The sequence below is a fragment of the Melozone crissalis genome, unplaced genomic scaffold (genome assembly GCF_028551555.1).
Source record: "Melozone crissalis strain CALT ecotype California unplaced genomic scaffold, PUWL_Pcris_2 ptg000107l_1, whole genome shotgun sequence".
Lineage (NCBI taxonomy): Eukaryota > Metazoa > Chordata > Aves > Passeriformes > Passerellidae > Melozone > Melozone crissalis.
In genome coordinates this window covers 2,125,535-2,137,293 of record NW_026535884.1, presented here as the reverse complement: position 1 = coordinate 2,137,293, position 11,759 = coordinate 2,125,535, and the positions used below count along the sequence as shown (strand labels likewise).

The following is an 11,759-nucleotide window of genomic DNA, read 5'->3' as shown; positions in this document are numbered from 1 at the left end:
CTGTGATGGTAGGCAAATACTTAGGTAGCCTAGAGGGTATCTCTGGTGTCTCATTTTTGTAAGGATGCAGGAGATGTGCCCATAAAGCACAAATGCCTTCCATCAAGACATGGAAAACAGAGGTTGTAACTAACACAAAGGCCACACTTCATATGTGAAATGCTGACAAATTACTTGAACTTCAGCAAAAAAAACTAAGCAAAGTGTGTGGTGTTTGTAGGGGTTTTAGGATGTAGGAAGAGATGAGAATTTTGACTTTATGTTTTAGAAGGTTGATTTATTATTTTATGATATATATTATATTAAAAGAAAACGATATATTAAAACTATCATAAAAGAATAGAAGAAAGGATTTTATTAGAAAGTTAGTAAAGAAAAGAATGGAATGATAATAAAATTTTGACTGTTTACAGTTTCGACACAGGTGGTTGTTATTGGTTATCAAGTAAAAACAATTTTACATGCTGGGTAAACAATTTTTTAAATCACATTTTAAAGTAGCAAAACATGGAAAAGCTGAAAAGATCTTAATGAAAGGGTTTTTCATAAAATATGTCTGCGACAGCAAAGTTTTGGTTACCTCAGCCATTTTCTTCTGAGCTGTTTGTCTTCCAGGCCCCTTGCCATGATGATTCCACCATCTGCACCCAGCCCTGTCAGTGATGCTGCACTCCTGTCAGGTGTGGCCTCCCAGGAGCTCTGGAGATCATCAGCCCCAGGCTACCCTGGGCTGCCCACACGGCACATCAGCCACCGGGCCAACAACTTCAAGAGACACCCAAAGAGGAGGAAACACATCAGGCCCTCACCTCCCCCCCCACCCAACACTCCCTGTCCCATGGACCTGGTTGACTTTGGGGATCTCCAGCCTCAGAGGTCTTTTCTGGAGCTCCTGTTCAATGGGTGCATTCTCTTTGGGCTTGAATTCAGCTATGCCATGGAAACAGCCTATGTAACCCCTGTGCTGCTCCAGATGGGGCTCCCTGACCAGCTCTATGGGATGGTGTGGTTCATCAGCCCTATATTAGGTAACTTTTTGTGGTGCTATTTCTTCCCTCTTATTTTTTCCACTATGGGATTTTTAAAATTTTATGTTTGCAGTACCTCAGCTGTTCATGAGAATACTCTCTCGAGGTCAAAAACTACTAACCAAAATTTCAGACAGATAAATAGGAGGACAATTCTTGCTGTGCCCTGCCTGAAATAAGACAAATGTGCTCAAAATATCTGTTCTTTTAATAACTTCTCCACCTCTTAAAAGTTGTGGCAGGGTATCCTTTGGTTGTTCTGTTCCTGTACTTAAATACAAGCATAAGAAGATCAGTGTATCCATTTATGTCCCCATGAAAAAATAGCATACAGAGACAGTTTTCAAGGGTGTGTGAAAAAGAGCAGAGTGGGATTGCCTTCTCCTGTTTAACTTTCTGAAATAAATGAGGTGTTCCAATGTTGAAAGCCCATTGACCACTGGTGATGCAGGCATTGAATTGCCTTAGCACAGAGGCAGGGCTGGGAGTGAATCCATTACTATGGATACCACTGGAAAATTCTGTTTGCCTGTCCTTGTACTCACAACACGTGCTTTGGAAGAAGAGAGAGGCCCCTCCTAACGGGCTGGCACAGATCAATACAGGCATCTTTCCTACTTGTATATCTGCTTCCTGCTGTTTTCCAAGCTAATCCTGCAGGGGATCTCACATCTAGTATGGGATAAATGAGATGGCTTGTAAGGAACAGAGTGCTTAAGAATGTGTAACTTGTACTCTGACTCTTCACCTGGTGCCAAGCTCTGTGTTGCTGATGCAGAGTGAAGTGCCCTGCAGTGAGCAGCAGCACATTCTGTTACTGAGTCCCTGTCCTGGGCACTGCCAGGCAGTGTGCTGTGTGTCCCTGGGTGGCTGGGGATGTCACTGCCCTGTGCTGTCCTGCCTTAACTGCCTTTTAGAGCATGCCTGTTTTAACTCCTCTGTGAAACAGGCTTGTAGAAGAATCCTGTCCATTGGTGATTCCTTTTTTTCTAGGGTTTTTGCTACAGCCTTTACTGGGAGCCTGGAGTGACAGATGCACATCAAGATTTGGGAGGAGAAGACCTTTCATTCTGGTTTTAGCAGTAGGTGTGTCTTTTAGAAATGCTGGGCATAACACTTAAAAACGTTGTGCATCTCTCTTCTGTGACATCCCTTGCGACACTCAGCTGAACAAATTGCTCCTGAGGTGTTTGGTGTTGTGGGTCTGAAGAAGATGGTGAGTGACACAGCTGATGCTTTGGCAGCTGGAGATCCACACAGAAAAACTTCTCAGAGTCTGAAGGGATGTTTTGAGGGTCAAGAATGTGGATGTTTGTGGCCAAAGTAAGCTCTAGACATTTGTTAAGCTCGAATAGTGGAAAAGGATTATGTGTGTCCTATAAGCCACACTGATTTCCCAGGCTGCATTGCTATGAACAAGAGCAATAGTGCTGCAAGGCTGTGCAGGCAGAATGATGCTTTTGGAGTCTGGAGCTCTGCAGGCTTGCTGACAAACAGTGACTGATTTTGTTTTGGTTTTGTTCCCAGGAGCATTGCTCGGGCTCTCACTTATGCTGAATGGCAAAGACATAGGGAGTGCCTTGTCTGACACTGAGAATAACCACAAATGGGGGATCATCCTTACAGTCTGTGGTGTTGTCCTCATGGACTTCAGTGCAGATTCAGCAGACAATCCCAGCCATGCCTACATGATGGATGTGTGCAGCCCAGTGGATCAGGACAGGGGCCTCAACATCCACGCTTTGTTAGCAGGTAAGTCTGCTTGCTGCTTCCTGGGAGATGGGAGCCCTGAGTAAACAAGCCCTGCTGGGAGAAAGCAGGGTGGAAACACTGGTCTTCTCCTGAATAATGACCAAATACTGAGAGGTATCACTAATTAACTGTAAAAAAAAAAAAAAATCTACTTATTGCAAAACGCTTTTGTAACTGCCTCAATTCTAACAAGGTACAGTCTTGGGCTGTTCATCTGAAGGTCCCTCACATATTTTGTAAGACCTATGGCAACAAAATTATCCCTTGAGGGAGGAGGTTTGGCTTCCTGCTGTGTGGAATATGTGTCTTGTAGTTGCTCTCTTGGAGGCAAAAGTGCAAACTGGGTGCTGTTGATCCCTCTCTGCTGTCATCTTCAATTGCTGTGCTGCCCTGTTCTAGGAGACCATTCCACACTCTTGAATGTGTTTGTGAGTAAGAAAGGAGAGTGTTGAAAGACTTTCACCCTGTGAATGGAGAGAAAGGTGCTCTCAAACCTTCCCTGTTCATCAGTAGTAACACAGTGGCAGTTTTGCACACTGTCAACACAGTGCTGAGTAATGAGCTTGCTACACTTCTGCAGTGATTGGGTCTGTCTTAGTTAGATCTGCATTCCTCATATGAGGAAAATGGATTTTCACTTTCAGGAAAACAGTCTTAGCTGAATGATTGCAGAGCCTTGTCACAAGGCTGGTGGACACTTCTGTTTACGGACTGAAATAGCTAAAGGTAAGGTGTTTTGTTCTTGGCAAAGAAAAATAATAACTTTTAATTATTTCTATCATCACTTTCACAGCACTTTCTGTACCATGTTGGTACATGCAGACTGTCCTTGTGGCACAGCTGTGTTTATTAGTGCATTCAAAATTAAAAGGGCTCAAATGGTAAAACAGAAATGTCAGATTCTACTCATGATTCATGATACAAGTGATGCTGTGCTGCTGCTGACTTGTGGGACTGGATAGGGAAGATAATCTTGGCTCTGTTTTTCCACCAGGTCTTGGAGGTGGCTTTGGTTATGTTGTTGGAGGAATACACTGGGATAAAACCAGTTTTGGAAAAGCTGTAGGAGGGCAACTCCGTGTCATCTATGTCTTCACCTCAATTGTACTGACCATTGCTACTGTGCTGACTCTAGTTAGCATTCCAGAGAGACCCTTAAAGTCCTCTAACAGGAAGAAAAAGGTGATGAAAAGTCCAAGTCTTCCTCTCCCTCCTTCTCCACCTTTCTTCTTTGAGGACAATGTAAATGAAAACTCTGCTTCTCATAACTCAGCTCACTTACATGCAAGTTTTACGAGTCCTGTTTCCCCCATGAGCCCACTCACGCCAAAATACGGGAGTTTTATCAGCAGAGACAATTCCTTGACAGGACTTAATGAGTTTGCATCATCCTTTGGGACTTCAAATATTGACAGTGTGCTTATAGACTGTTTTACAGGAGGACATAATAGTTACATGACACTTCCAGCTAGTTTGTCCAGGCAGCCTGTCAGTGTCAGCTTCCCTCGGGTGCCTGATGGCTGCTACCATGGAGCAAATGGAATTCTGGAGCAAGGGGAGAGCAGCTTAACATCAGGGTGTGACAGTGATGTGCTGAGAGTGGGCTCACTGGATGCAATAAAGCCACGGGCATCAGGGATCTTGAAAAGACCTCAGACCTTGGCCATTCCAGATGCTGTAACAGGACACTGCCCAGAGAATAACAGGAGAAGAAATGTAACCTTCAGCCAGCAGGTAAGAGCAGGAAATCAATGATATGACCATGTAAGCATGAGTGTTATTAATCTCTTTGTATAGTTTTAAATATGTGGTGCACAAATTGTTCATTAAAGACTCTTGTGACAGCTTCCTCATAGAAGTCATTACAGGAACAGCACACCTGCTATGACTCTATATCAGTAAAGCAGTGGGTAGAGTGTGAATTATGGCTGACACTCTGTCAGCTGCCTTTGTTAAGATGGCAGAAATGGGAATATCCCACTCTTAACTGGGCCACTTGTGAGAGTTAGGTCAGTATTTTTAGTCCTGCTTCACTACCAAGGGAGCTACCACATGAACTTAGAAAAGGTCACATTTTTATTGAGCCTGTATCTTCCCTTTCCACAGAAAGACCTGCAAAATAGGGCCAGGGATAGGATTCTCCCATGAGCTTCTCCTTATGGCAGTCATTACATCTGGCTCCATCAGGGAGGGGAGCTTTCCCTTACTGAGGGATAAGACTCTGACCTCACCTCCCACTGTTGGTGATAACTTGGAATGTCTGAGACCTCTGCATGCTGGCCCATTTTTTTATGATCTGGGATGAGGTAAACAGTCCTCTGTTATTTTTCTTTTGTTTTGTTTGGTTTGGGGATTTTTTGTTTTAATTTTTGGGGGTGGTGGTTTTTTGGTTTTGTTTGTTTTGTTTGTTGTTGCTGTACTTTTGACCCAGTTTGTGAGAGGAGACTTTGTTAGGGCTAGGATTTTACATACTGGGCACACTGAGGTTGAGCATTGAGGTTAGCAAGTGATAATGTGTTTCAATTAAACTCATCCTCTTCTTCCTCAGTGTCTCTAAAACTTCAGGCTCCACATTCACCTGAAAGTGGCTACAGCTCCTATAAATGCAGTGGAATTGATGCATTCCTGCTGTGCCTGTCATCTGAATGTGGTTACCAAGTCCCCTAGTGAAGGGAAGGAGCTGCTTCAAGCACACTGAAAGCTGCAGTGCAGTGCTGCCATTGTCACTTGTTCCACTCTAATTCACTTCTTCATCTCCAAGTCAACTCCAGCAACAGAGTTTAACTGTCAGATGATCAGATAGGTGTGCAATATTGCATCCATCTGCTGAAAGGATGTTTGTGCTTCCCTTGCTGTGCTGTTGACCTGGCAGTTCTCGTGGTGCAGGTTGCCAACATCCTGCTGAACGGGGTCAAGTACGAGAGCGAGCTCAACGAACCAGGCGAGGCCTCGGAGCAGCCGCTGTCTGTGAAGCTGCTGTGCTCAACCATCTGCCACATGCCCAAGGCTCTGCGAAACCTCTGCATCAACCACTTCCTAGGTACTCCCAAAGCCCCTCCTGCCTTCTCCAGGCAGTGTTGTATTTGCAAGGCACCCCTGAGAAAGGCAGGAATGATGCATCTGGCTCCATGTTCTCAGAAGGCTCATTCATTACTTTATTATACTATCTATTCTATTCTATTCTATTCTATTCTATTCTATTCATTATATTATCACACAGGTGATTGTTTCATTGAATTCTGGTGTGAGTTGTTTTCACTCTTTGGCCAATTGGTGCCAAGCTGTGTTGGGACTCTCGAAAGAGTCAGGAGTTTTCATTATTATCTTTTTAGCATTCAGTAAATATCTTTTCTGTATTCTTTAGTATAGTGTAGTATATTATATTATACTTTATATACCTTGTAATACTATATTACATTAAAGAATACTATGCTATAGTATAGTATAGAATATTATACTTTATATACTTTATAATACTATATTGTATTAAAGAATACTATGCTATAGTATAGTATAGTATATTATACTTTATATACTTTATAATACTGTATTATATTAAAGAATACTATGCGATAGTATGGTATATTATATTATACTTTATATACTTTATAATACTATATTACATTAAAGAATACTATACTATACTAAAGAATACAGAAAAGATATTTACTGAATGCTAAAAAGATAATAATGAAACTCGTGACTCTTCCCAGAGCCCCAAGAGAGCTTGGCCCTGATTGGCCAAAGAGTTAAAACAACTCACAGCAGAATTCAATGAAGCAATCACCTGTGGGTAAACAATCTCCAAACACATTCTAAAGGAGCAAAACACAGGAGAAGCAAATGAAATAAGAATTGTTTTCCTTTTCCCTGAGGCTTCTCAGCTTCCCAGGAGAAAAATCCTGGACAAAGGGCTTTTTCAGAGAATGTGAATGCCACAAGGGAGGACTCTGCCTTGGGTGAACCTTTTTCAATTTTATCTATTGCTGCACTGGCTGCTAATAGAGACAACTTGATTTCTTCCATATAGATATTAATGAGGTACCTTCTTAGAACAATTAGAAGGGAAAAGAACCACAAAACACCCCAGCAAAGAAGTAAAGCCTGTGTTCCTAGAAAGGGAACAACAAGAGCCTAAACCAGCACATCTTACGGGGTTGATCACAGCAAGCAGAAAGATGAGATTAGTTGTATTTCACCCTGAGACTGGCATTTACTTTCCTCCCTTTGCTCATGTCCAGGGGTCCCAGAGCAGGCCAGGAGGAGGTGTGGAACATGGCATTGCAGCAGTGCCTGTAACCAGTATAGGATTACTTTCACTCTTTACCAGTGTGGGACTGGTGTTCAGGAAGGGCTTGCAGTCATTCCAGTTTACACTAAATTGGACAGAAGGGACCAGGTAATTAATACTCATTGGCTGTGAAAGGAATTAGGGGATTGTCTACATCAATGGCCTTGGTGCCAGTTTGTGAGCAGAGTTTTTAACTGTGTCAGAGGCACTCTGGAGGCTGCAGCCATGACATAAGGAGCACTCCTGCCAGTCCTGTGTGGGAGGATAACAGCAACCTGAAATTACTATGGGATGAGCCACTCTGTTAAACTGAGTGCTGTGTCCTGTCAGAACCTGAACACAGCTCAGACTGCTGTCATCTGTTTTTCTGTCTTGTTAGACCAGTATTTTGTGGCCTTTAGTCAGCCTCGAGGTTTCCACTTAGGAATTCAAATGGTAAATCTTGGTCTTTAACAGCCTGAATGTCTTTAACAAACATTGCAGCATTATGCACAGGAGCAGCGGGCTCAGATAAATGTGGATGTTATGTAACATTCCTTGCACAACCTGTCCTGGGCTGTGATTGTAATTCACCTGATAACATCCATGTCAGCTTACAAGGGGAAACAGATGTTCTGAAATCCTAATAAGTTACTTTTCTCTTCTTTCAGGGTGGCTTTCATTTGAGGGGATGTTACTCTTTTATACTGACTTCATGGGAGAGGTGGTGTTCCAAGGGGACCCAAAAGCACCTCACAACTCAGATGAGTATCAGAAGTACAACACTGGGGTCACCATGGGCTGCTGGGGAATGTGCATCTATGCATTCAGTGCTGCTTTCTATTCAGGTACTTGGTACAGCTGTCTGAACTACTTTGGGAAAAGATACATTTCTTAAAAGTGGTGATTCTGCAACAAGTGGGCAGTGTTTATATTGCACACAGCCTATCAATGGCACAAGTGCTGTAGCAGAGTGGTTTTTGTCACCCCATTACCTCTGCTGCTTAGCTTGGCCTGCACTGACAGCAGCTGAGGTCAGCAACCCAGTGAGGACACATCTCTGTTGGGATGTGGTTCCTCTCACAAGTGGCATTTTCAGAGTACATGGAATGCAGAGATCCATGCAGTCACCATAGGCACAGTTCTGGTGTAGCACCACCCAGGCAGAGCCCTCAGATGTCATGTGCCCCCCCAGCCCTGTGTCAGTGTGTCAGTGTGTCATGTGTGTCATGTGTCAGTGTGCCATGTGTCAGTGTGCCATGTGTGCCAGTGTGTCAGTGTGCCATGTGTGTCAGTGTGCCATGTGTGTCATGTGTCAGTGTGCCATGTGTGTCAGTGTGTCAGTGTGCCATGTGTGTCAGTGTGTCATGCCTCTGCCTGCCCACCCCCAGCAGTTCCCATTTACTCTCTGGGACGGGGGCAGTGCCTCAGCTCTGCCGTGCCCTCTGAGCAGACAGGGCAGCAATGCTGCATCATGGAAGCCAGCTTTGGAAGGGTCCTTGGCACTCAATTCCTCAGGGGCTGCCACTGGGATGTGGCTGCCTGAGCAGGGGTGGCAGTGGGAGGGCTGCAGGTCTCCCCAAAGCTGTCCCGTTTCCTTGCAGCCGTGCTGGAGAAGCTGGAGGAGCGCTTCAGCACACGGACCCTGTACTTTGTGGCGTATTTGGCCTTTGGGCTGGGCACGGGCCTGGCCACGCTCTCCAGGAACGTCTACGTGCTGCTGTCCCTGTGCGCCACCTACGGCATCCTGTTCGCCACGCTCTGCACGCTGCCCTACTCGCTGCTCTGCGACTACTACCAGAGCCGGGAGGTGAGCCCCGGGCCGGGAGGGGCTGGGAGCCCGGGACATCCCTCTGTGTGCCCTGGGACACCCCCTGACTCTGTGCCTGAGTTCCCTGGGACTCCCATACTCTGTGACACCCCCTGACTCTGTGCCTGTGTCCCCCGGGACACCCCTGACTCTGTGGCTGTATCCCCCAAGACACCTCTCACTCTGTGCCTGTGTCCCCTGTGTCCCCCTGACTCTGTTCCTGTGTCCCCCGACTCTGTGCCTTTGTTCCCTGTGTCCCCTGACTCTGTGTTCCCTGACTCTGTTCCTGTGTCCCCTGACTCTGTGCCCTTGTCCCCTGTGTCCCCCTGACTCTGTGCCTGTGTCCCCCTTTGTGGCTGTGTCCCCCTGACTCTGTGGCACCCCCTGACTATGTACCTGTGTCCCCCGGAACAATCCCCTGACTCTGTGCCTGTGTCCCCTCACTCTGTGTCCCCTGACTCTGTGCCCTTGTCCCCTGTGTTCCCCTGACTCTGTGCCCATGTCTCCCGTGTTCCCCTTACTCTGTGCCCGTGTCTCCCTGACTTTGTGGCACCCCCTGACTCTGTGCCTGTGTCCCCTGTGTCCCTTGACTCTGGCTGTGTCCCCTGACTCTGTGCCCTTATCCCCCGTGTCCCCTGACTGTGGCTGTGTCCCCGCAGTTTGTCGGCTCGCAGTCGGAGGGCACTCGCCGTGGCATGGGCGTTGACATCTCGCTGCTGAGCTGTCAGTACTTCCTGGCACAGATCCTCGTGGCCGTGGCCATGGGGCCGCTGACGGCGGCCGTGGGCAGTGCCAGCAGTGCCATGTACTTCTCCAGCCTCGTGTCCTTCCTGGGCTGCCTCTTCTCGTCCCTCTGTGTCACCTACGAGCTGCTGCCCCCCGAGGAGCTGCCGCCCCTGGAGGAGCAGCGCCCGCTGCTGCCCCGAGCACGGAACCAATAACGGGAGGAGCTGCCTCGGCCTCTGCTGCCTCCTGGCCTCACCCTCGGCCTCCCTATCGCGACAGGCCGGGCTGTGCCCCCTGGGACGGCAGCAGGGGCTTGGCACACACAAGGAAAGGTCTGTGCTGGCTTTGCTGCCGGAGGGAAGGTGAGGGGTGAGGCAGCGGCGCTGGCACTGCTGTGACTGCCCCGAGGTGGCAGAGGGGGCTGGGGGTGCCCTCCGTGCCCCTGGTGCTGCTGTCCCGGGCTGGCTGCATGTCCTGCATGGGACAAGCTCCCTCTGTCGCTGCTGGGCTGCAGGCACTGCTGCAGAGATTGCCACCGTGGGAACGGTGACAGTGCCACTCTGGGGACACAAGGTGCCACCTCCCGGCCAGGCAGAGCAGCCCTGCTCACCGAGGGCAGTGCTGATTCCTGAGGGGGCCGCAGCTCCAACCTGCAGCCTCTGCCCTGGCTCTGGAGGGTGCTTTTCAAACTCTGGGAAGGCTGAGAGCAGCTGGTCTTGCTTGGGTGGTGTCAGTCCTCTGTCAGGTGTCAGTTAAGGCCAGGAGTTAATTTTAAGGCATTTATTAAAACTATTTCTGGGTGCACAGAGCTGCCACCAGCAGAACTGCTCCAAGACACCTCTGTGGGCTGCCAGCACTGTGGCCTGGCTCCCACACCCCACTCTGGGGGTCCTGGCTGTGCTCCTTGGTGATGTTTGCCAATATGTGCATATTCCCTTCCTCATTAGAGTTTAATTAAGACTATGGGAGTTTGTGATGACTTAGCAGGAGGATTTGTCCATAATCCAATTCAGCAGTTGTCCATAACCCAGTTTTGGGGAGAAAGGTCTTTTCCCATCTCGTCCCTTGGGCAGAAGGTTACTCTCAACAACTTTACTCATAAGAAAAATCATTTGTATGGAAGCCTGCATCACATCATTCTTGTTTCTACAATTTTACCCTGGGACATTCTGAAGTCTGGGGATCAGTGGCTCAGTGCTTGTCAATGACAGCTGCATCTTCCACATCTCAGTGAAACCAGTAAAAGGGCTTTGGGTTTCATTGCCTGAGAGATTTCTTAATTATTCTGATTTTAGAAGGTGGTGTGTGAGAATTTTTACAAGTTCTAGTTAAGGCCAGGAGTTAATTTTAAGTAATTAATAAAAGGATTTGTGAAGCCCCTGTCAGTCTGCCTCTGTATTTGGGGAGGCAGCCAAGTCCTGCCAGGGCTGGTGGGCATTTTGTGTTCCCATGTGCTGAGCATGGCATCCCTGCAGGGATTAGATCTGGTCCCTAGATCCAGAGGAAGGATTTTCTCTGGAGAGTCTCTCCTTTTAAATGGGTTGGACTCCACTTTTCACCTGATTCTGATCTGTGATGCCAAGGTGAAATAATATCTGTAATCTTGAGTTGTTGTGGTTTACTGTAATCCAGTGCTGAAAGAATTATACATAATTGGTAAGAACCCCTCATTTTTATCATCTGCTCCCAATTTTTATATTTTAGAAGCAAGTATTGATTTAAACAGAGGAATACTGCTGAAATGATGAAGTCAAGCACTCAGATAAAGGCCTGTCAGCTGTCAGACTGATGAGTGCATTCACCTTCCATTTCTCTCTTTGGGCTTACACGGTGTCACATCTGCAGGAATTTCTGTGCCAGTCCCTTCATTAGGGGACAGCTGTCCCCAAGAATGTTCAGGACAAAGCTGGGACAAATAACATGGAAACAATGGCATTGGGCACTTCTGACAATCTAAACACTTGACTTTGGAGAATTATTTTTTTCTTGTTAGTCTGCTATGTAATCTTAATTCCTCTTCCTTCTCAAACTTTGAAACTCAAAACTTATTTTTTGTTTGGTCCCACTAGCTAATCTGGTATTGGTTCTTAATTTTTTTTTCTCCTCTTATGTAGCCAGCATTATTGCACTAAATGGATTGTGAGCACTTTACTTTTCCAGGTTGCTGGAGTTG

At 46.7% G+C, this 11,759-nt stretch overlaps 1 protein-coding gene across 2 annotated transcripts; it reads left to right on the top strand.

The window, feature by feature from the left end:
• The first annotated feature begins 589 nt into the window (after positions 1–589).
• SLC45A1 (solute carrier family 45 member 1) lies at positions 590–9,931 on the top strand. 2 transcript variants are annotated; one of them, XM_054291977.1, is made up of 8 exons: positions 590–1,028; positions 2,022–2,114; positions 2,556–2,780; positions 3,775–4,514; positions 5,667–5,820; positions 7,722–7,898; positions 8,655–8,860; positions 9,520–9,931. In XM_054291977.1, the coding sequence occupies exons 1-8, from the start codon at positions 626–628 to the stop codon at positions 9,799–9,801; spliced, it is 2,280 nt and encodes a 759-aa protein (XP_054147952.1). In that variant the 5' UTR covers positions 590–625; the 3' UTR covers positions 9,802–9,931. The 2 variants fall into 2 exon arrangements, with proteins under 2 accessions (XP_054147952.1, XP_054147951.1); XM_054291976.1 differs by lacking the exon at positions 5,667–5,820 and having other exon boundaries at positions 625–1,028; positions 9,520–9,674.
• Positions 9,932–11,759: the final 1,828 nt, after the last annotated feature.

Bases quoted from the DNA above. Each gene is read 5' to 3' on its own strand.
- SLC45A1 (XM_054291977.1), top strand. From the start codon at position 626: ATGATGATTCCACCATCTGCACCCAGCCCTGTCAGTGATGCTGCACTC. The intron at 1,029-2,021 runs GTAACTTTTTGT...CTTTTTTTCTAG, and splicing joins GTTCATCAGCCCTATATTAG to GGTTTTTGCTACAGCCTTTA. The intron at 4,515-5,666 runs GTAAGAGCAGGA...CTCGTGGTGCAG, and splicing joins ATGTAACCTTCAGCCAGCAG to GTTGCCAACATCCTGCTGAA.